This window comes from Chiloscyllium plagiosum, unplaced genomic scaffold, assembly GCF_037043375.1.
Source record: "Chiloscyllium plagiosum isolate Xiang-an unplaced genomic scaffold, Cpla_swu_hap1 HiC_scaffold_25, whole genome shotgun sequence".
NCBI classification, from domain to species: domain Eukaryota; kingdom Metazoa; phylum Chordata; class Chondrichthyes; order Orectolobiformes; family Hemiscylliidae; genus Chiloscyllium; species Chiloscyllium plagiosum.
Genome location: NW_028270163.1, coordinates 40579730 through 40605122, shown reverse-complemented (window position 1 = coordinate 40605122; position 25393 = coordinate 40579730). Strand labels below are relative to the sequence as shown.

The 25393-nt window shown below is 41.3% G+C and overlaps 1 protein-coding gene across 13 annotated transcripts in view; it reads left to right on the top strand.

Annotated features, from left to right (window-relative positions):
- LOC122562199 (uncharacterized) overlaps positions 1-25393 on the top strand; it is a 59923-nt gene that overhangs the window by 4190 nt on the left and 30340 nt on the right. For 5 of the 13 annotated variants that reach the window (XM_043714871.2, XM_043714870.2, XM_088000644.1 and 2 more), the window contains 7 exons: positions 3199-3255; positions 4895-5014; positions 7775-7901; positions 9271-9295; positions 15841-15997; positions 19125-19295; positions 22439-24409. In XM_043714871.2, coding sequence (XP_043570806.2) covers positions 3199-3255; positions 4895-5014; positions 7775-7901; positions 9271-9295; positions 15841-15997; positions 19125-19295; positions 22439-23293 — 1512 coding nt within the window. In that variant the 3' untranslated portion in view covers positions 23294-24409. The other 8 variants (XM_088000651.1, XM_088000649.1, XM_088000650.1 and 5 more) reach the window with 6 other exon arrangements.

The following is a 25393-nucleotide window of genomic DNA, read 5'->3' as shown; positions in this document are numbered from 1 at the left end:
TTATTGCAGAGATGTTTGGTTAGCTCAGTTGGCCGATTCCGATCACACAACACTACCAACAGTATTGGTTCAATTCCAATACAGGCTGTGTCAAAAAGATCAGTACACTTAACACAGCTTCCTTTTATTGCATGCATGCAAGGAGACTCAGAGGGCCCTTGCCTGGGGAGTCACACTGTAGGGAGTCTAATCTAACCTAACAGTCTGAAAAGGGTGATTGCAATGACACTTTTATACATAAATCAGCATCCCTCTCATTGACCAATTACATACCAATTTCAAACCTTAGCAACATAGCAGACCACTTGTATCTTAATTTCAAGTCTTAGCAACATAGCAGTTCATGAACATGTCATCTGCCTTAAGCACTTGCAACACAGGTTGAGTGTGGTTTAGAACTTACTGTTGTTGTCGCTTAGCTGGAACTACGTATGTTTTGTATGAATTTGTGTATGTGCTCAGTTGTATACTTTTCTGTCCCTACTCCGAGTATGCTTAGCTGACCCACTTTTCTGGTCTTGCTCCATTTTGATTCCTTCCGCAGCTGATGTTGCCATGAAGGATTCTCCTTCTCAACCTGTCCCCCTGCTTCAAAGGCAGTGACACTCACATGAAAAAACCATCAGTTGTCTGTCTCCAGTCAGAGGTCTGACAGGACTGTGGTGTCTTTATTACAGAAAGAAAACACTTGCATTGATTTACCTTTATATCCATAAGAACATCCCAAATTCTTTAAAGTTAATGAACAGTCTTTGAAATGATTTAATTCGTTTTGTCAGAAAACTAACAGCTAATTTACACAGAGCAAAGATTACACAATCAGATGAATGGCTCATGAATCTATGTTAATTGATGGATAGATATAGACCAGATCATCAGCAGATATCCTTTTTTCAAAAAATATCATCTAATCTTTTACACCTATCATCGAGGACAGAAGTGTTGTTAACATTTCATCTGAAATGATACCTCCAGTGAGAAAATAAATGTCAGTCTCTATTAACACTGGAGCGAGAACTAAGCCCACAATCTTCTGATGCCAAAACAAATATGCTATCTTTATATGATTATATTATTTACAGTGTAGAAACAGGCTCTTCAGCCCAACAAGTCCACACTGACCCACCGAAGCGCAACCCACCCAGACCCATTCCCCTACACCTAACACTACAGGCAATTTAGCATGGCCAATTCACCTGACCTGCACATTTTTGGACTGCGGGAGGAAACCGGAGCACCCAAAGGAAACCCACACAGACACGGGGAGAATGTACAAACTCCACGCAGTCAGTCGCCTGCGGCGGGAATTGAACCCGGGCCTTTGGTACTGTGAGGCAGCAGTGCTAACCACTGTGCCACCGTGCCACCACATTAAATTAAGCCTGATACCAGAAGACGCTTGTGGTATCTGTGCTAAATTTATTTTTCATTAATTTAGATGTTCAACCTAGTTCATAATCGGGTGTGGGACAGTAAGACAGGAGCAGTAATGGGACTGAAAGGAAGAGGCGCCTCAGCTAATATCAACGACTGGGGAGACCAGCAGGTCACTATCAAAGACATGATTCAGATATTAGTGACCAGCTTCAGCCATGAGTGCTGAATGGATGATCCATCTTAGCTTTCTACTGAGACCCTCAGCATCAGAGATGTCATTTCATTCATTCAATATGACGTCAAGAAATGATTGAAGGTACTGGATACAGCAAGGGCTATTTGCCTGAATAATGTTTATTTTTATATCCATTCACGGGATTGGGCATAACTGGTTGGCCCAGCATTTATTAGATATCCCTAAAAAAAGTGCCTTCTGGTTGTTAATCAGCAAAAGACACTCAAGCCATTTCCCCTTGGGGTTTGAAGGCTTTGTCATCACTGAATTTCCAACCACCAACATCCTGTTGAATACCATGGATTAGAAACCTAACTTCACCAAATATCCAAGTACTGTGGGTGGTTACAAGAGCATGTCAGAAGCTTGGAATTTTCCTTTGAGCAACACTATTCTAACTGCTTGACGTATGTCCACCATCTTGAAGGCACAAGTCATGTGTGTGACGGAATATTGGAAGAGTGCAGCTCCAACAGGATTCAAGAAGAATCTGGACATCATCCTGGACAAAGCTACCTGCCTGATTGGCACACAGCCACCACTTTCAGTATTCACTCTTTCCATCAGTATTCAGTGGTAGCAGTGTGTATCATCTACATGGTGCACTGCACTGGCCCATTAAGCTTTGTTCAGCAGCACTTTTCAAACATTTGACCCCTACCACCTGTGAGTAGTTTTGGTCTCCTTATTTAAGAAAAAGCTAACAGATGCATAGGAACATTGTGACCTGCAGGTACTCCTCACAGCCACACAGTATCCCTTGAAACCCATCATTGCTCCTTAATTGTTGTTGGGTCAAAATCCTGGAACTCCTTTCCTAAAAGCACCGTGGGTGTACCTAAACAATTTAGATAACAGCATTTCACGAAGACATTGCATTTTCTCAAAGGCAATTAAGGATGATCAACAGTTGCTGGCTTTACCGGTGATGTTATAAAAATTACATTTTGTCTTATTAATGTTATTGTAATGCAATTTTCAAGACTGATCTATTCATTTAATGTACATTATTTACCTAGTTACTGTTCCCATTCACCAAGGTTCTCTAAGCTGAACTTTTCAAACTTCTCCTGGTAAGGCCGTTCTCTTGCATTTTGAATTTTACTTGTTGCCCTTCTCAGTCTGAGGTGCACTCAATAAATATCTCTTTTATTCTGTGCTGATGAGAACTGTGCCTGTGGCAGATGAAATCTAATATGAGTGAAATAAAAATGTTATAGTATAAGGAACTGTAGCATGAATTGCATAGAAAAAATTATTTGTGATTGGTCGCTCTGGAAGGTACTGAAAATATAAGTTTTTCTCTAACATTATATAACCAATAAAGTAAATCAATTCTTAAGAAAAACAAATTGGCACATTTATTGCAAAAATGTGCAGTGCCAGCCGACTGAGATTTAGCATTCGAAAGGGATACATATTTAGCAAGAAGGAGGTTTGTGTGACATGGAATTTATTTGCAGTAGCAAGAAATATAGCTTGTAATTGACAGAAAATAGGAATATAAATAGTCAGGTTTAAACTCTCGAATGTAGCTGGCTATTCTTTGCTTATTCCGATTGTTAATAATTCTGTTTTTAATGCAGGACTACAGGCCGGAAAACATTGACTGCTTCTATTTTCAGTATACTCACTGTGCCAAAGTAAGTCTGATTTTAGTTGTTGCCATGTGGTTTATCTTGGTACATGAAAGTTTGTAGTTTATACACAGAAGTTGCAAGTAAATAGTACTTTAAATATAGTAAAACACCCCAAATCCCTGCATATGGGTGATATCAAACAAAATTTATATGAGACACATAAGGCACTATTGGGACAGATGACCATGACTAATTCAGTGAGGTAGGTTTTAAAGAGGAGAATAGTTCACGGAGGAAATTGCAAAGTTCAGCAGTGACACAACTGGAGGCACGGCTGCTGAGGTTGGAGAAATTAGAATTGGACATGTGTGAGATGACAGAATCAAATGAGCTTTGAGGTATTTGGGAGGGTGTTAGAATTGGAGGAGTTGACAGGGAGGTGAAGCCATTGAGGAATGTGAAAGTGAGGAGGGGAATTTTAAATTGAAGTACTGCTGGTACAGGACCCAAAGTTTGTCTCTGAACATAGGACTTTGGGTAAATGAGACATTATATGGGTTATAGTTTTTTGTAAGCTCAAATTTATGTTTTTTGCAATGTAGGAGACTGACTGAGCAAGTAATAGAAAAGCTGAGTCTAAACATATCGACAGCACGGATGTGGATTTAAGCACCAAATGGAGATAGGCAACATGCTAAGTGTGGTAAAAACAATGACTGCAGATGCTGGAAACCAGATTCTGGATCAATGGTGCTGGAAGAGCACAACAGTTCAGGCAGCATCGAGGAGCTTCAGCAAAATCGACGTTTCGGGCAAAAGCCCTTCATCAGGAATAAAGCCTGATGAAGGGCTTTTGCCCGAAATGTCGATTTTGCTGAAGCTCCTCGATGCTGCCTGAACTGCTGTGCTCTTCCAGCACTATTGATCCAGAACATGCTAAGTGTGGCAGTAAGTAGTAATGCTGCTAGAGCAGATAGGGAGAGGGGGGGGAGGAAGGGTGGTGGGGGGGGGGAGAAGATCATCTTTGTGTCAGATTGAAACCACGATTGTGAATGGGCTGCTTCAACATTAGATTGTGGCTGCGGAGGAGGAGTTCATGGTTAGGGATCTCAGCGGGATGTGGACCAAAAACAGTTGGTTTCATTCTCCCTTATATTTCACAGTAGGAAATTTGTGTTCACCCAGCACTGGACAACCTAATTTTGGTATTTTGAGATGATGTCACTGAGGGGCCCATTGGACATGGGAATTCGAAGGATAAGGATTGAACTTTGAGGAACTTTAGAGATGATGATATGAGAAGGAAAGGAAATCCAATATAGATGATTCCCTGACCAATACTGGACAGGGAGAAATAGAACCAGGTGATACTAGACACCAGTCACTGGATGACAAAGAGGCTTTGGAGGAGACTGATTTGGTCACTGCATCAAAAACTATAGGTCTAGCAGGAGGGATGACTTTCTAGTCCCGTTGGCTTCCAGACCTCAGCATACACTTGTCAAGCTGAATAGAAAACAAATTTCATAATGGTATAGTTTTCTTTAACTACTGCTCCACATGTTTATTTTCTGGGTGCAACACAGAACACAATAAAGTGGATGAACTTTAAGCCTACAACAGAAACCACCCAAATGTTCTGCTGTGAATATTTCTTGGAAATTCATATCAACATACAGTTTATATATCTCATATTCCACAGGTACAATGTAATTTTCAACATCGACAAAGCTGCAAGGATTCATCAGAGATTTGTCTGAACTGGTTTCGTCACAGGAAATGCAGAAACAGAGTGTGTCCCAGGAAGCATTTAAACCATGAGGTCATTTAAAAAAAAACATTTGGTCTTTCTCCTTCTTGTTGGATTTCCCCCACCTTTCAGGAGTGGAAGTTATTGTTAATTCTCTTGCATCCTAAACCTCTATACACTTGCTTCAACCTTGTCACTGTCTGGTCTAATTCAGAGGAACAATGGTATTTGAAAGGAAAATTAGAGTCATAGAGATGAACAGCACAGAAACAGACCCTTCGGTCTAACTCGTCCATGCCGACCAGATATCATGACCTAATCTAGTCCCATTTGCCAGCACCTGGCCCATATCCCTCAAAACCCTTCCTGTTCATATACCCATCCAGATGCCTTTGAAATGCTGTAATTCTGCCAGCCTCCACCACTTCCTCTGGCAGCTCATTCCATTCACGCACCACCGTCTGCATGAAATAATTGCCCCTTAGGTCCCTTTTAAATTTTTCACCTCTCACGCTAAACCTATGCCCTCTAATTCTGGACTCCCCCACCTCAGGGAAAAGACCTTGTCTATTTATTCTATCCATGCCGCTCATGATTTTATAAACCTCTATAAGGTCACCCCGCAGTCTCCGATGCTCCAGGGAAAACAGCCCCAGCCCCTCCCTATAGCTCAAATCCTCCAACCCTTGCAACGTCCTTGTCAATCTTTTCTGAACCCTTTCAAGTTTCACAACATCCTTCCATTAGGATGGAGACCAGAATTGCACGCAATATTCCAAAAATGGCCGAACCAATGTCCTGTACAATTGCAACATGATCTCCCAACTCATATATTCGATGGTCTGACCAATAAAGGAAAGCATGCCAAACATCTTCTTCACTATCCTATCTACCTGCAACTCTAATTTCAAGGAACTATGAACCTGTACTCCAAGGTTACTTTGTTCAGCAACACTCTCCAGGACCTTCCCATTAAGTGTATAAGTCCTGCTCTGATTTGCCTTTCTAAAATGCAGCACCTCACATTTATCTAAATTAAACCCCATCTGCCACTCCTCAGCCCATTGGCCCAACTGATCAAGATCCCATTGTAGTCTGAGGTAGTTATCAACCAGAAGGATTAGAAAATTAACACACCTGAAAGCTTTAACCCAGCATCAGGGAACAGACATTTGGCCTCTCACTGAATTAGGTTCCCTCACCCTTCGAGGGGGTCAGGACATTTCACCCCGCAGATGGTGATTCCTCTGGCAGGTCTAAAGGCATATTGTATCTCTGGGAGGATTTTCACAGTCACTAGAAGTGGCACGGTGGCTCAGTGGTTAGCATTGCTGCCTTACAGCACCAGGGTCTTGGGTTCGATTCCTGCCTGTCTGTGTGGAGTTTGCACATTCTCCCCATGTCTCCGTGGGTTTCCTCCAGGTGCTCTGGTTTCCTCCCACAATCTAAAGATGTGCAGGTCAGGTGAATTGGCCATGCTAAATTGCCCACAGTGTTGGGTGTGTTAGTCAGGGGTAAATATAGGGTAGGGGAATGGGTTTGGGTGGGTTTCTCTTCGGAGTGGCGGTGTGAACCTGTTGGGCCGAAGGACCTGTTTCCACACTGTAGAGAATCTAATTTGGACAATTCAGGACAATGACTGTCAGTATGTTCCTTGCTATGGAAAACAGTGAATCAGTGAGATTTCCAAGTGCCAATAGTTTCCATGGCATGATTTATCACCAATCTTGAAAACAGTTAATAGTTGTTCCATTACTGAAATTAGGGGCCAGTTCTTGTTCCTTCAAAATCCATACGATGAGTACATGGAGTCTTATGGTAAACCAACATTGAAGGCCTCAGCTGGAAAACCACTTGTCCCACAAGTTTTGTTATTTTTGATTTGTTTCACTGCTTATAGCAATTTTTTCATCGTCAATATCTCTGTAAAACTATTAAGAAATCTTATGTTTTGTTTCAGATTTCACATCATGTTAAATGTATTGATTTCACTACCCCTTATCCCCTGAACACCAGAAACTGCAGCCAGTTGATGGGATTATTTTAATGAGAAAACATGAAAATCAGGGGTGATCAAGGCTTATCTCTAGAATATGGAATTTGTTTACAGTGCAACTCGATCATCCATTTTCAGATCATCTGCTATTAAACTTCTTTTAATAAATTTTGAGACACTTAACCATGTCCATAAAACAGTAATATTTTCTATTCATGAAGTGATCTCTTTCAAATTGAATATCTGTCTGTCAGATCTATGAACCTCTTTTAACCGAGCATCAATGCTGCTTCAGAGCTGACACCGCATACCTGGTCTACCATGTTCTGATTGTAATGGTTGTACATATATTAAAGATCTAATGAGGTGCACCAGATATATTTTAAGAGTGGCTCAGAAACATTTACAGATGTGTCTTTTGCATAAGTAACAAGTCTACTCAGAATAAATGTCCATTTCCTTGTACATTGCTCTGATGCATAGAAGAATTCATTTAACCACTTTCAACTGGAGGAAGTAGTTCTTAATTATAATTCATTTGAACACACAAGAAGTAAAACTTGGATTGCATTAATGCATTATTTATTTTAAATAAACTGAATAGAAAAGGGTAAATGGGGCAGGATTTCATTTCCATCTATGCTTGTATATTCTCTTTTGCTGCTGACATTGTTCCCGATGACAAACCCAAACCAGAATGACTCCTAGAGGCCAGTTGCAGGAAATAAGAAAGGCGCTCATTTTTATCAATTCTTATGTTTGCAGTTGAAATGGATGTTTGGTTTTGTAAATGATTGTAAACTCTGTAATGTTAGAGCTGCTAATTTTGTTTCTAGGTAATGGTGGCATACTTTCTGTGCCCAGCAGAGAAAAATACAAATCACTGTTTACAACTAACTTGCCCCATGTATCATGAGAAAGCCCGGCAGTTCATTGAACATGGTATAATTCCACCAAACCCAGGTATGTTTGTAGATGCACAATCCTTAATTTTAGACCAGATTCCCTGAATGGTGCTAACATATCTCACACAGAGTAATTCTATCTCTGAACTAGGTTACCTGTTTCATAATCATATATAATGCAAGAACATAATGAATTGAAATCAGAGACTAAACTACCGATGAGGCGACATTTAAAAACAAAATAAATATATTGTATTTGGTAATTTCATATAGAACATAAATAATTAATAAACACAGGAGAACAACATAAAATTTTTATTAATGACTTGGATGAGGGAGTCGAAGGGTGGGTCAGTAAATTTGCAGATGATACGAAGATTGGTGGAGTTGTGGATAGTGAGGAGGGCTGTTGTCGGCTGCAAAGAGACTTAGATATAATGCAGAGCTGGGCTGAGGAGTGGCAGATGGAGTTCAACCCTGCCAAGTGTGAGGTTGTCCATTTTGGAAAGACAAATAAGAATGCGGAATACAGGGTTAACGGTAGGGTTCTTAGTGAGGTGGAGGAACAGAGGGATCTTGGGGTCTATGTTCATAGATCTTTGAAAGTTGCCACTCAGGTGGCTAGAGCTTGTAAGAAGGCCTATGGTGTATTAGCGTTCATTAGCAGAGGGATTGAATTCAAGAGTCGTGAAGTGATGTTACAGCTGTACAGGACTTTGGTTAGGCCACATTTAGAGTACCGTGTGCAGTTCTGGTCGCCTCACTTTAGGAAAGATCTGGAAGCTTTGGAGAGGGTGCAGAGAAGATTTACCAGGATGTTGCCTGGAATGGAAAATAGGTCGTATGAGGATAGGTTGAGAGTGCTAGGCCTTTTCTCGTTGGAACAGCGAAGGATGAGGGGTGACTTGATAGAGGTTTATAAGATGATCAGAGGAATAGATAGAGTAGACAGTCAGAAACTTTTTCCCCGGGTGCAACAGAGTGTTACAAGGGGACATAAATTTAAGGTGAAGGTCTGGAAGGTATGGGGAGATGTCAGGGGTGGGTTCTTTACCCAGAGAGTGGTGGGGGCATGGAATGCGCTGCCTGTGGGAGTGGTAGAGTCAGAATCTTTGGTGACCTTTAAGCGGCAATTGGATAGGTACATGGATGGGTGCTTAAGCTAGGACAAATGTTCGGCACAACATCGTGGGCTGAAGGGCCTGTTCTGTGCTGTATTGTTCTATGTTCTATGTTCTATGTTCTATTCCTCTATTTGTTTTAAATGAGATATCAAGCAGATTAATTTAAATGAATTGATGTATAATGAACACTGAAAATGATATTTTTATTTTGGTCAGTTTTTTAGTCAGTCTTTTATTTGTAAATCCTGTGCAATGCTCAGAAATTGCTTAACGTGCAATTGCAATTTGTTTTCTTTTCCCTAGTTCCGACTCTGTCTCAAGTCAGAAGGTAGGACACCGTTAGTATTTGGTGTAATGTGTGTTGTGTTTATTTGTTGACCACACTGACAGAATTTTGATATAATGAGATATGAAGTCTTTATTTCCCATCAGTGAGCATCTAAAATATAAATGCTTGATGCTGGCTAAGTTCTAAGTAGTTTTCTGTCAAGAACTAAAGTGACTGATGTTGGTGCAAAACCTGTATTTCTTTGGAAGAGTATGATTTCTGATAAAAAGTAGAGCTGATCATATCATCCCTGAACTATCAGCTTCTCAAAATAGTCTATAAAAATCCAATTGATCTCATAACCCTAATGGGAAAAATGTACTGTAACTTGACCCCTATCATTCCAATAATCAACATTAATGAATAATGGAACAATTTTATCTCTGGGATGATTAATTCACCTGACTTCGATCACCATCTAAAATAAAAGAAACTGCAATGTCAGGACACTGAATATAGGAGCAGATTGACATTTAAAAAAATTTCATAATGGGTGAAAGGTTTATGGGAAGAGGGCAGGAAAGTGGCGTTGAGGCTGAGATGAGAGTATCCATAATCATATTGAGTTGTGGAGCAGGACTGGGGTTTGAATTATCTACTTCTGCTCAGAATTCTGCAGAGATATCATGGCTGGTAAACATAGGCAAAGAGGAACAAATTCTGTGGATAAAGAATCCGAAGCACAAGGGTGGAATGAGATGACTGTCTCACAGTTCTTTCGCATTGTGGTGATCATTGTTGTCGACTGCAGTTATTCTCAATTCTTCAAAGCTACACTTAAATGAATCCCTTAAGATGTAAAAGAGAAGGGAATTTTCTCTGGAGTGAGTTCTGTCAAGGAGTGCTTTGGAGATGAATGGGATTGAATTTTTACCATATGTTTAAAAATCTTTAATTATGTGTTATCTGTAATTAATTTGGTTTATTCTGTTTTATCTTCTTTTGTGTAGCATATATTTTAATGTTAAAACTGAATCTGCAGCATTGTGTATTTGTGTTTCAGTGAATTACCATCTCATTGAAATCAGAAAAAACAAGATAGGATTTATCAAGCAATGATTTCAGAGTTCGATCTTGATTATCGAGAAGTATCATCACCTGCAATCATAACAATACTTAGTCCTGACACTGTCTTCACTAGAAAGATGATACTTTGAGGTAGAAGATAGAATTTAAGGATATCAGTGACATCTTTCAGTATTTATCAGCTGATTAGTGCAGGAAGAGTGTTCTTTCCAATCCTAAAATGCCATTTCTCCAATTCAAAAGTATACTTTTCTCCAGACACACAGGAGAAACTAATAGGAGAAGTCTTCAGGAAGCACAGAGAGCTGCAGGAATCCAGGCAAATTTTCACAAAGCTTTAGGTCCCACAGGTACAAAGTAAATGAGGGGTGTGAGAGCATCATGGTTTTGTCACTGGATTAGCAACCCAGAGGCCTGGACTAATGTCCTGGAAACATGAGTTCCCACCATGGCAACTTATATTAAATATATAAATTTATATTAAATATATAAATTCAAAACATAATATAAAACCTATAGAACAACTTCCTTTACCTGGCTTCATGTGATTTCAGACACACAGTAAAATGGCTCATTCTTAACTGTTTTCTGTTGTAATGAAGGAACAGGAAATAAATGTAGGTCTTACCAGCCATACATGAACTTTAGAAGAGCATTGATGTACTCAGGAATACTGCTGTTACTGTACGTACAGCTCAATTATCGATAGCGACTGGGTTTGAGGTCATGTTTTGAATACTTGCTGTGATAAATTGCATGAAAGTTTACATCTCGCCCACCTTCCTTCATTTATACAGAGTCATAGAGATGTACGGCATGGAAACAGACCCTTCGGTCCAACCCGTCCATGCCGACCCGATATCCCAACCCAAACTAGTCCCGCCTGCCAGCTCCCAGCCCATATCCCTTCAAACCGTTCCTATTCATATACCCATCCAAATGCCTCTTAAATGTTGCAATTGTACCAGCCTCCACCACATCCTCTGGCAGCTCATTCCATACATGTACCACCTTCTGCATGAAAATGTTGCCCCTTAGGTCTCTTTTATATCTTTCCCCTCTCACCCTAAACCTATGCCCCCTAGTTCTGGACTCCCCGACCCCAGGGAAAAGTCTTTGTCTATTTATCCTATCCATGCCCCTCATAATTTTGTAAACCTCTATAAGGTCACCCCTCAGCCTCCGATGCTCCAGGGAAAACAGCCCCAGCCTGTTCAGCCTCTCCCTGTAGCTCAGATCCTCCAACCCTGGCAACATCCTTGTAAATCTTTTCTGAACCCTTTCAAGTTTCACAACATATTTCCGATAGGAAGGAGATGATAATTGCATGCAATATTCCATCAGTGGCCTAACCACTGTCCTGTACAGCCACAACACGACCTCCCGACTCCTGTACTCAATACTCTGACCAATAATGGAAAGCATACCAAATACCTTCTTCACTATCCTGTCCAGCTGCGACTCCACTTTCAAGGAGCTATGAACCTGCACTCCAAGGTCTCTTTGTTCAGCAACACTCCTTGGACCTTACCATTAAATGTTTAAGTCCTGCTAAGATTTGCTTTCCCAAAATGCAGCACCTCGTATTTATCTGAATTAAACTCCATCTGCCACTTCTCAGCCCATTTGCCCATCTGGTCCAGATACTGTTGTAATCTGAGGTCGCCCTCTTTGCTGTCCACTACACCTCCAATTTTGGTGTAATCTGCAAACTTACTAACTGTACCTCTTATACTCGCACCCAAATCATTTATGTAAATGACAAAAAGTAGAGGGCCCAGCACCGATCCTTGTGGCACTCCACTGGTCACAGGCCTCCAATCTGAAAAACAACCCTCCACCACCATCCTCTGTCTTCTACCTTTGAGGCAGTTCTGTATTCAAATGGCTAGTTCTCCCTGTATTCCATGAGATCTAACCTTGCTAATCAGTCTCCCATGGGGAACCTTGTCGAACGCCTTACTGAAGGCCATATAGATCACATCTACCGCTCTGCCCTCATCAATCTTCTTTATTACTTCTTCAAAAAACTCAATCAAGTTTGTGAGACATGATTTCCCACACACAAAGCCATGTTGACTATCCCGAATCAGTCCTTGCCTTTCCAAATACATATACATCCTGTCCCTCAGGATTCCCTCCAACAACTTGCCCATCACCAAGGTCAGGCTCACTGGTCTATAGTTTCCTGGCTTGTCTATACCGCCCTTCTTAAACAGTGCACCACATTTGCCAACCTCTAGTCTTCCGGCATCTCACCTGTGACTATCGATGATACAAATATCTCAGCAAGAGGCCCAGCAATCACTTCTCTAGCTTCCCACAGAGTTCTCAGGTACACCTGATCAGGTCCTGGGGATTTATCCACCTTTTACCATTTCAAGACATCCAGCACTTCCTCCTCTGTAATCTGGAAATTTTTCCAAGATGTCACCATCTATTTCCCTACAGTCTATATCTTCCATATCCTTATCCACAGTAAATACTGATGCAAACTTTCATTTAGTATCTCCCCCATTTACTGTGGCTCCACACAAAGGCCGCCTTGCTGATCTTTGAGGGGCCCTATTCTCTCCCTAGTTACCCTTTTGTCCTTAATATATTTGTAAAACCCCTTTGGATTCTCCTTAATTCTATTTGCCAAAACTATCTCATGTCCTCGTGATTTCCCTCTTAAGTATACTCCTACTTTCTTTATACTCTTCTAAGGATTCACTCGATCTATCCTGTCTATACCTGACATATACTTCTTTCTCTTTCTTAACCAAACCCTCAATTTCTTTAGTCATCCAGCATTCCCTATACCTACCAGCCTTCCCTTTCACCCTGACAGGAATATACTTTCTCTGGATTCTTGTTATCTCATTTCTGAAGGCTTCCCATTTTCCAGCCGTCCCTTCACCTGCAAACATCTGCCTCCAATTAGCTTTTGAAAGTTCTTGCCTAACACAATCAAAATTGACCTTTCTCCAATTTAGAACTTCAACTTTTAGATCTGGTCTATTCTTTTCCATCACTATTTTAAAACGAATAGAATTATGGTCGCTGGTCCCAAAGTGCTCCCCCACTGACACCTCAGTCACCTGCCCTGCCTTATTTCCCAAGAGTATGTCAAGTTTTGCACCTTCTCTAGTAGGTACATCCACATACTGAATCAGAAAATTGTCTTGTAGACACTTAAGAAATTCTTCTCCATCTAAACCTTTAACACTATGGCAGTCCCACTCGATGTTTGGAAAGTTAAAATCCCCTACCATAACTACCCTATTATTCTTACAGATAGCTGAGATCTCCTTACAAGTTTGTTTCCCAATTTCCCTCTGACTACTGGGGGGTCTATAATACAATCCCAATAAGGTGATCATCCCTTTCTTATTTCTCAGTTCCACCCAAATAACTTCCCTGGATGTATTTCCGGGAATATCCTCCCTTAGCACAGCTGTAATGCTATCCCTTATCAAAAATGCCACTCCCCCTCCTCTCTTGCCTCCCTTTCTATCCTTCCTGTAGCATTTGTATCCTGGAACATTAAGCTGCCAGGCCTGCTCATCCCTGAGCCATGTTTCTGTAATTGCTATGATATCCTAGTCCCATGTTCCTAACCATGCCCTGAATTCATCTGCCTTCCCTGTTAGGCCCCTTGCATTGAAATAAATGCAGTTTAACTTATTAGTCCTACCTTGTCCCTGCCTGCCCTGACTGTTTGACTCACTTCTGTTCTCAGCTGTACCCGTCTCAGATCGATCGCTTTCCTCACTATCTCCCTGGGTCCCACCCCCGACCCACCTTACTAGTTTAAATCCTCCCAAGCAGTTCTAGCAAATTTCCCAGCCAATATATTAGTCCCCTTCCAATTTAGGTGCAATCCGTCCTTCTTGTACAGGTCACTTCTACCCCAAAAGAGATTCCAATGATCCAAAAATGTGAATCCTTCTCCCATACACCAGCTCCTCAGCCATGCATTCATCTGCTCTATCCTCCTATTCCTGCCCTCACTAGCTCGTAGCACTGGGAATAATCCCGATATTACTACCCTTGAGGACCTCCTTTTTAAATTTCTACCTTTCTCTCTGTAATCTCCCTTCAGAGTCTCAACCTTTTCCCTTCCAATGTCATTGGTTCCAATGTGGAGAATGACCTTCTGCTGGCCCCTCTTCCCCATGAGAACATTCTGCACCCTCTCTGAGACATCCTTGATCCTGGCACCAGGGAAACAACACACCATTCTGCTTTTTCTCTGCTGGCCACAGAAACGTCTATCTGTACCTCTGACTACAGAATCCTCCAACACAATTGATCTCTTGGAAGCCGACGTACCCCTCATTGCATTAGAGCCAGTCTCAACACCAGAAACTTGGCTGTTCGTGTTACGTTCCCCAGAGAATCCATCACCCCCTACATTTTCCAAAACAACATACCTGTTTGAAATGGGTATATCCACAAAAGACTCCTGCTCTAGCTGCCTATCTCTCTCACCCTTCCTGGAGTTAACCCAGCTATGTGACTGTATCTGAGACTTTCCCCCCTTCCTATAACGGCCATCCATCACATACTGTTGCTGTTGCAAATTCCTCATCGCTTTTATCTGTCTCTCCAACCGATCCACTCGATCTGATAAGATTCGCATCCAACAGCATTTATGGCAGATATAATCCACAGTATCCCTTAAACTCTCTTTAAACTCCCACATCTGACAAGAAATACATATCACTGCAAAGGCCATTTTTGCTTCTTCACAATCTATAGACACAGAAAATAACACCGTCTTATTCCTCTACAAACACTACCCCAGGTTAAATTAATAGCTATGGCTTATATTTTAAGTTTAATCAAGAGACTTATCACCAAAAACATATAATCAAGAAAGAATCCACTGTACCCACTACTGCAGCCTTTCTCTTGGACAGACTTAAAACAACAATTAACTTATCTGATTCTGTGCTGTGAACTTCGCCCAACAGTTCCTCCAAGATTAGTTGTGAATTTCACTGTTTGTTAATTTTCCCAGATGCACTCCGATGTCCAGCGATACACGAATTCAAACAGCAAAGGCAGTAACTGTGCAGGTTTTCTCTCTCTCTCCTGCACTGTCCTCACCATGTGCTTCCTTTGTCTGCTCTTCTCCCTTTTAAGCTGCTGTTGTTTTGACTTTTTTTTCCCAAAACAATGCAACAACATATAAAACAGTAATTGCTGCTCCTGGAATTTGAGGAAATCACCTCCAACACCTAAAATACCTCAAAAAAGGAGCAGCTCTTACAGCCAAAAATTTTTCCCGTCCTCCATCTTCATGTCGTGGGACAAACTCTAAATGGGTCGCGATAGGGGGATGGATTCACACAAACATTTTCAGGATGGTTTCGCGATGCTGTTGACTTTATTTTATCATTTTTAGTCAACCCAAAATGGGCAAAATACAGTCAGAAGTGAAACAAATGGGAAGAGCATCACAATGTATTTTTAGAAAGTAGCCATTTTTGTGCAATAAGTGACTTGTTTTAACTTTTTATCTGTGCTAGAAAGAAAATGGTGCACTTTGTATACCTTGAAAACCCTCAGGTGCAAAACATGGTCAAAAGTGCAAATCAGCTTTTGAACAAGGTTCGTTCATTCATTGCAAATTCAGTGCGGGAGGGAAAGCTTACTCAAGATAAAGGAAGATCCTACTACAAAGAGGTACTGCTTTAACTTGTTCATAAAACTCATCAGCTCAGAAATTGGATGATCCTACTTTCCTTCTGACAAATAAACATCCTGCTAAATTGATTATTGGCTTTTATTAATTTAGAAAGACTTTAATTGAGCTTTTTTTGGCACTCAGTGAATGCACAGCTAAGGCAGGGATCCATTGTGCCAGATTCCCCACTCCATATGAACCATGATATGCACCACACTGTCTTTCACATCTACTGTATTACACTCCCATCTGGCTAAGAAGAATAATAACATCAGCACAAACCTGCTGCTTGCTACTTCTCCATCTTCAAATCCTTCAATGGCTTCATCCCTTATTATCTGAAAGCCCCCATAAAAGGGCAGCACAGTGGCTCAGTGGCTCGCACTGGTGCCTCACAGCGCCACGCACCTGGGTTTGGTTCCAGCCTCAGACAACTGTCTGTGTGGGGTTTGGACATTCTCCCCGTGTCTGCCTCAGGGTTTCCTCTGGGTTCACCGGTTTCCTCCCACAGTCCAAAGATGTGCAGGTTAAGTGAATTGGCCATGCTAAAATTGTCCATAGTGTCAGGGATGTGTAAGTTAGGTGCATTAGTCAAGGGAAATATAGAGTAATAGGGTCGGGGAATGGGTTTGGATGGGATACTCTTCAGAGGGTCAGTGTGGACCTTTTCGGCCGAATGGCCTGTTTCCCTACTGTAGGAATTCTATGATTCTTTCCCTTCATAGGGATCGGAGAATGTGAGATAGATTTAATGACCAACACTATCTTTAAGGAGCAACAACATAGAACATTATTTTGGAAACACAACTAAAGGTTTGAATTTAAAGAAACTCTGCCTAATCTGTCTGAAAGTGAAGATGCAATGAAGAATTTACAGAAGTGCTTCTGCTCAGATTCTTCGAGATGAGGGAGGAGATGTTAATGTAGAAGAACACAGTTACAAGGAGGGCAACAGCATCAGTCATTTCTGAGTCTACCATAAGTTGCCAATTTCTCTTTGCTGTTATGGGTTACCTTCTTGCTGCAGAAGGTAAGAATTATCTGTCTCTCCCACATTTGGTGCTTGAAAACCCATGTCAGCAGGCAGCCCATACCAGGAGCATTAGAGGTACACACACACATACCAATCAGTTGGATGTTTGTGTGAGGAAAGCAGAGTATTTACATCTTAAGACTGAGTGAGAAAAAGTAGATTCAGGTAAAGACAGTGGATGTGAAAGATCATATGACCCATTGGACACAATATGCTAATGAAGTATTTTAATATTGTGTGAGGACAATTCACACTCTTGGCTAAAATACTTAGTACATTATTGGAAGGCATGACTCATAACTATTACCTAACCTGGAGAAATCTCTTTCAGGCAGTGAGTTGATCTGAGTGAATGTTAGAATTGGCACAAATTTCATTGGCCATCTCCTGCCACTGCACCTTCTCGATTCTGCCTGATGTCATGGCGAATCATTTACCCAGCTTTGCCACTTAACTCTCTTAACCCTCCTGTCGACTTCACAAACACTATTTGTGTATTTTCAGTTGTGTATCCGGAACAGCTTTCATTGTAATGATCCCTTAAAAATCTTCAGGGCTTATAATCTACGAACGAATCGCTGTTACCCAACTCCAAATGGTGGGATCTAATTACTACACTTTTCCAACATGAGTAATAGCAACTTGGGCATGATATCAGAGTGGGGATGAGTGCAGGAGAAAGAAAAATTACTGGAATTACTCACTAATGATGAACAAAGATGTTCAATGTGGTTTTTTTTCTCAAAATTCTTAAATGAGGTCAGGCTTATTTCCCATCCCTAGCTTTCTTGAAAAGTTCAATATTCATTTTCTCCTTGATCCACTGAAGTCCTTGCAATGCTCCTGTAGTTGTGGAGGATTTCCAGCGTACTCATCCATTGACAGTGAAGAACATTGTTGCTTTTCTCTTTCTTGGTGATAAGTTTCTAAAGGGAGAGAGGTGCTGTTGAAATATATTTGCTGAGTTACTGCAATCCACTGTTATTGCTGAGGTGGATCTTGAGGCCAATAGCATGAGCAATGATTAGGCAAACTGCCCTTCATCATATAGTGATTTGTTTTGTGTTGCTCCAGCTGAACTCAGACAGGAGTGCAGTGAGTGTTCAGTCACACTTCTGACAAGCGCATTTAAATGTTGGGAAGGTTCCAAGGGCACAAGGTGATCCACAGTGTCCTTATCAATGTTGAAATATCTGGATCATTGATGACTCTCAAAACATTGTGAATATGAAGCATAATGGTTGTGGTGATCCCTGATTCACCAACATCTGTCCACTATATACAAGGCACAAATCAGGAAGGTGATGGGATATTCCACACTTACCTGGATGAATACAACCCTAAAAAACCCAAAAGCATTTGACACTATCCGGGGAAAAACAATTCACTGATTTGACTCAAGTCATCACCTTAAAGATACATTCTGACATACATTGGCAGCACTGTGTACCGTCTACAAGATGCACCTCAGCATCTTACCAAGGCTCCGAGAACAGCAACTCCCAATCCCTATTATCTTGACGAACATGGACAACACACGCTTGCTAACATCTCTACTTGCAAGTTCCTCTTCATGTTTTGTAACATCCCAACTTGGAAATATATCGCTGTTCCTTCAGTGTCCCTGGGACAAAATCCTGAAACTCTCTCCCTAACAGCATTATCCTGGTACTTACATCACAAAGATTTCAGTGATCCAAGAAGGCAGCCCTCCAACACCTTCTCAAAAGCATTTCGGGATTGAAGATAAATGCTGGTTTTGCCAGTGATATCAACATGCCAGGAACAGATTATAAAAATTCATGGAATTGCAGCTCATCTTCCTTGTATAGTAAATCAAGAATGTGTTTCAATTCATACTCATGAGTGGAGGGCAGGATATCTTATTAAGGATGAGCTCTCTAGCATTCTACCATTTCCCCTTGGTCTATCAGCTAATTTCTGCTTTCTTTCCAATGACAAGATGCCCCCTTCATATTACTCACATTTTTAAAAAAAAAGTAGATATCTCTCACTCAAGAACTTCTCATTGAATACCTATTTTTGAATACACTTGTGTATTTTGATGATGAAAATGTTTCTTCCTTTTTCAGATTTTGCACGCAATATTATTTTATGGGAACATTAGTGATCCTGTCATTGAACCCAACTCATTTTTTGAAAAAGAAGAATTTGAACTATTATCCAACAAGTATCCAGATGTCTTTCGGAATTACAACACCCACCTTCCAAGACGTCCTCCTTTCACAGTGCTACTTGATGCAGTAAGTTCAGTCACTTCATCCTGAGAAATGTAATGTTTTACAGGACATAAAAGTAGGCCTCTTAGTTAACTATTAGTCTAATCCCTGCTCAGTTCTCACTTCTTTTAATATTCCTATGCAAGCAAACAACAGAACAGATTCTCAGTAGTGGGGTTATTGCTGAAAGGGCACAAGAATTTTCTTGCAGCATCCAACATTATAGTCTAGAGCAAAACGAAACAGTTTTACTTGGGTTAACTTTATTAAAAATTAATATTTTAATGACCTTGATATTGAACCATAGTTGAATCTGGGTGAGCAAAGACAAGCAAGTTTTTAATGAGACACAATGCATCATCTGTGCTTAATGCTTCCACAGGGAATAGAACTCACAACATTAAAGACTCCTCAGTTGAGGTGCATAGTCTCTAATCCAGCCAAGCAAGATGTAGTGTTTTGAGGAAAAGGTCAATAGTTGGGATGATTATTGTCATCTAGAAAATGACTGACTACGACGAGCATCATAGCCTGTAACTGCCCCTCCTCCCAGCCCTCGAAGAGTCAGAATAACTACCTCTCCAGGGTTTTCCAAATTATCTGGAGGCAGACACATTTTGTAGTAGATAACAATTCTGAGCAAATCTTTCCATTTTAGCCACCTTTTCCTCAGTGAGTATTCAGTCAAACTTCTGAACTGAGCATATAAATGTTGGAGATGCCATCAGTGATGAACATCAGTTCCTACTTCCCAACTACCCGCAGGGTGCACGACAATAGAATTCATACTTCCTTCCCACTGAATATGCTGACTATGTAACAAGTACGCAGAGGACCTCACTCAGTACTAATACTTTCTGATTATTGTGAAAATGACCCATAACCAGAGACAAAGAAATATCACTTCAATTCCTCCAAGGTTCCTACCAATATATATGACAACTCCCTCAGAATCTGCTATCAGTTGGAGATTTAGAAGGGCAAATTGGTGGGGCACATGTTTTGGATATCCAGGGATGACAGTCATCTAAAATGGTAGGAACATTCTTGACTTAGAAAAAGTTCTGGGATTAACATATTAAAGAACAGAAACCAGCAAACCCATTCTAAAAGATGAAAGAACTAATCTAAGTTTGTTCAATATATCATTTCAGTTGCGTGAGACTGTAATCTTTTGCGATAAATTCTGCGTCTTATGGTCCTGCTTCACAATCACTTGATGAAGGAGCGGCGCTCTGAAAGCTAGTGCTTCCCCATTAACCTGTTGGACTATAACCTGGTGTTGTGTAATTTTTAACTAGGAAAGTTGTTAAATTTGCTTGCAATGTGATACTTTTGTCACTGATGGAATATCAGGAATGATCCAGAGGGAGATGTGAGAATGTCTTGTCAAAGGAGTTCCAAAATCACTTCCAAAGTGATAATCTTGTTAGTTACAAAGGAGAACTCTGTGAGAGTCATTGTACCTCTGAATGTTCTTGTCTGTTCCCAGTAAAACTTGGAAGTGACGGATCTTGCTCCAACTTGAGTTGTGTACCTAAAAATGGAACTCCAGTTCAGACCTGTACCCTCACTTTCATCTTTTGCTGTTTCTTTACGCAGGAATTTCTGAGCAGTGTTAAAGGTTTGATGACACATCTCGTTCTGAGATTCTGAAGTGAAATACTAACACAGCTGACTTGCTTTTTAACATGGAGTCTTTTAATTTCTACAGACTTATATTCTGTAGCTTGCTTTAGCTGATATTAAACTACTCAGGACTTATTTCCTTTGACTGATCTGAAGAAAGTGAGGTCTGCAGATGCTGGAAATCAGAGTTGGGAGTGTGGGGCTGGAAAAGCACAGCAGGTCAGGCAGCATCCGAGGAGCAGGAGAATCAACGTTTTGGGCTAATGAAGGGCTTATGCCCAAAACGTCAGTTCTCCTGCTCCTTGGATGCTGCCTGACCTGCTGTGCTTCTCCAACACCACACTCCCAACTCTGACTGCTCTGAGATGGCTAACCTGTACTGCAGCTCTGACAAGCTGTTATCTTTCATAAGTAACCTGCTTTACTCACTGACTTTTTGGATAGTTCTGATTTCTAAAAGAAATGGTTTAAGTCTCTGTCTTCCTGTGTCATAGAACACAAGCTCAATTTTCTCCCCCCTTTCTTCTACACTTGTTCCTAAGGCACTGAATTATCACCTATAGAACTTTTCCCCCCAATGCTCATTTAAACAAAACTTCAGACACTCCAGCATAATTCACAGAAAGCAATACTGAAAGTAAAACCTTACCTTCATGGTATACAAAGCAAAGCAAACTTAAAACTATATGTGGTTCTGTCCATTTTAGAACCCAAGTTTGCACATAATAATAATGTACTATGAACCTTTGTCACACTGAACGTACCAGTCAGGATCTGAACAAAAAGCCGGGCTATTATCATGCATGGAAGCTCCTTGTTAGTTTGTGTTTGTTCAATCGTAGCACTGCCACCTTAGAAGTGGTTTATGGATTCAACTTGTATCCCAGCATTTGAACAAATAATTCAGGCTTGCACTTCAATTTCTATATTGACAGAAGTGTAGTGTTTCAGATTAGACAATAAACCATCTGTGTGAAGTTCAAGTAGATGTAAAAGATTTCATGCTGCTATTTATTGAACATAAGATGCTATTCTCCAGATATCATGATTTACCTACATGAAACTGATGAACTCTTGATTGAGATTTAGTGTATTAAAAGTATTGTCTGAGGAGCAGGAGAATCGACGTTTCGGGCGTAAGACCTTCATTAGGATTCCTGATGAAGGGCTTATGCCCGAAATGCCGATTCCCCTGCTCCTCGGATACTGCCTGACCTGCTGTGATTTTCCCGCACCACGCTCTCGATTCTGATCTCCAATATCTGCTGTCCACACTTTCTCCTCCGTGTTGAAAGTATCTTCAATGTTTTCCTGCAGATTACTTCAAAAATATCCATTGACCATGACCAAGCCTTGGGTTGAAAAGTTCTATCGAAATAGTACCAGTTCTGAGGAAGGGTCACTGGACCTGAAACATTAACTCTGATTTCTCTCCACAGATGTTGCCAGACCTGCTGAGCTTTTCCAGCAACTTCTGTTTTTGTTTCTACTTAAATAGAAGCTGTTTCTTTCCGATTAGCATCGATTTGTTTTTGCAGGTTATTGAAATCTTGGGAACAAGAAATCAGAACGAAGTTTTTAAGTGCCTGTTGCATCTGACTGAAGAAATGGTTCTGGAACTTTCTGATGCCAGAAGTAACAAATGTGGAAATATCTTTGTGTCAACTGTCATCAGCTGCTGCTATTTTGTGAATCATCACATCACGAATGAGAAAACAGACAATTATTATGGTGCTTCAGTGTCATGTAGAGGAAGACAACAGAAAAAAATTATGATCGATATATTGTGCTGTGAAACATGGCACCAGGTTGTTAGCCTGGCAGTATGTATTGGTAACTGGTATAAAAACCAATGTCTTTTGTTCCCTGAAACCATGTACTCCATAGCTTACAATGTAACCTTCAATGAAGAAAGCCCTCCTGAAACAGGCACTACATCAAACAATCAACACGGGCACACTGGGGTTGGATCAGGAGATGTCCAGAATACTGATGCTCTGGAAAATAACTCAATTCTTAAGCGACATGCACACTTAAAACTCAGAGCACCTTGTGAGAGATGCCTCAAAATGTTCCCAAATATAGTTTACCATCCAAGGCCAGAATACCATAAGCATCCATATTGGGAATATGGGAACTGTGCTGAGTGTGAATCCTTAAGTCAACTTCTGTATGCAAACCCGCAAATTGTCATGAGGCTTGGGTATTTTGTCCAGAGAACAATCCTGTACTCTCCAGTTGAACAAGTTCATCTGCCAAATGATCTGATTTTTAGAAAACACCGAAGACTTGTAGAAAATCTCAGATCCCTCGGGTTTGATGTGGGTGAGCATTTATCATTTTATGATCCATCTGGCACTGACAGTACTGCACTAGAAGTATTTCAATCTTGATAGCATATTTTCAAGAAGACATGTTTCTGCAGTTCAATGAATTTCTTATCATAGATTGTAGAAGAGAAACTGACCTTTTAATTTTTAAATATAGTGGGCAACAAAACTGGGTGCTGAGGTATTCCTTGCGCTCATCATTGCTAGGATGCAAATGGTAGAACATGTTGAATAATGCATCATTTGCATTGCATCATGAAATGCCAGCATCCAAATATATCCAAATAGCAGCAAAAAGAATAAGGACCAGAAAGAGTGATCACAATATTGTAGAATTCACAGTATGTTTGTGGAGATGTGGTTGCAGTGCAACACTGCCTTGAAAGTTTTCATCCTCGTGTGCAAATCATTTAACAGCTCAGTCTTCGTTATCTCTGTCGTCTATGCCAATCCTGTAATCCACTTAGAAAATTGGTTTCATATCAATACATTTGTCCATTCACTACGCCATTTGCAGCGGTGCCTTTTGAGATCTAAGTGCTCGATTCCAGATTCTCTTGTGAAACTGCCTTTCCACCTTTATCTCCTCTTTTAAGACCAACCTCAAAATCCAGCTCTGACCAAACTTCAGTCGCACCTCATAATTCTTTGCCGAAGAATCAGTTTGGTCTGATGAAGCACCTTTCAATGATTTAGAATGTATCAGATACTGTCAGACGAGAAGTGATAGCTCCTAAATGTAAGCAATGAAATAACTTTTGTGTGTTCATGAAGAGAAATTAGGTGTTGCTCTGAATCCAAGAAAAATTGCTAGGCTGTTACCACCACAGAATACCCCTTTTTGCCGAACTCACCCTCATTCCATCTGATTACCAGCTTTGTTGGGGGGTTTTTGGCAAAATGCCTTTGTGTTGCCTGATATTGTGCTAGCCTGAACTCAGCAGCTTGCCATTGGACACCCATTTGAGGTGGGCATTTTGCTAGCTCCATTTTCACAAGACTTAGAGTCATAGAGTTGTACAGCACAGAGACAGATCCTTCAGTCCAACTCATCCATATTCTAAACAGATATTCTAAACTAATCTAATTGGCTTATATTCCTCTAAAGGAGAAAGTGAGGTCTGCAGATGCTGGAGATCAGAGATGGAAATGTGTTGCTGGAAAAGCGCAGCAGGTCAGGCAGCATCTAGGGAACAGGAGAATCGACGTTTCGGGCATTAGCCCTTCTTCAGGAATGAGGAAAGTTGGTCCAGCAGGCTAAGATAAAAGATAGGGAGGAGGGACTTGGGGGAGGGGCGTCGGAAATGTGATAGGTGGAAAGAGGTCAAGGTGAGGGTGATAGGTCAGACTGGGGAGAGATCGGGAAGAAGATTGCAGGTTAGGAAGGCGGTGCTGAATTTGATGGATTTGACTGAGACAGGCTGGGGGGAGGGGAAATGAGGAAACTGGTGAAATCCGAGTTCATCCCTTGTGGTTGGAGGGTTCCTAGCCGGAAGATGAGGCGTTCTTCCTCCAACCGTCGTTTCGCTGTGGTCTGATGATGGAGGAGTCCAAAGACCTGCATATCCTTGGTGGAGTGGGAGGGGGAATTGAAATGTTGAGCTACAGGGTGGTTGGGTTGGTTGGTCCGGGTGTCCCAGAGGTGTTCTCTGAAACGCTCCGCAAGTAGGTGGCCTGTCTCCCCAATATAGAGGAGGCCACATCGGGTGCAAAGGATGCAATAGATGATATGTGTGGAGGTACAGGTGAATCTGTGGCGGATATGGAGGTTCCAAACAGACCCCACCACCAAGGATATATTTCCCTCCCCTCCCCTATCAGCATTCCGTAAAGACCACTCCCTCCGTGACTCCCTCGTCAGATCCACACCCCTCACCAACCCAACCTCCACTCCCGGCACCTTCCCCTGCAACCGCAGGAGGTGCAAGACTTGCGCCCACACCTCCCCCCTCACCTCCCTCCAAGGCCCCAAAGGAAACTTCCATATCCGCCACAGATTCACCTGCACCTCCACACATATCATCTATTGCATCCTTTGCACCCGATGTGGCCTCCTCTATATTGGGGAGACAGGTCGCCTACTTGCGGAGCGTTTCAGAGAACACCTCTGGGACACCTGGACCAACCAACCCAACCACCCTGTAGCTCAACATTTCAATTCCC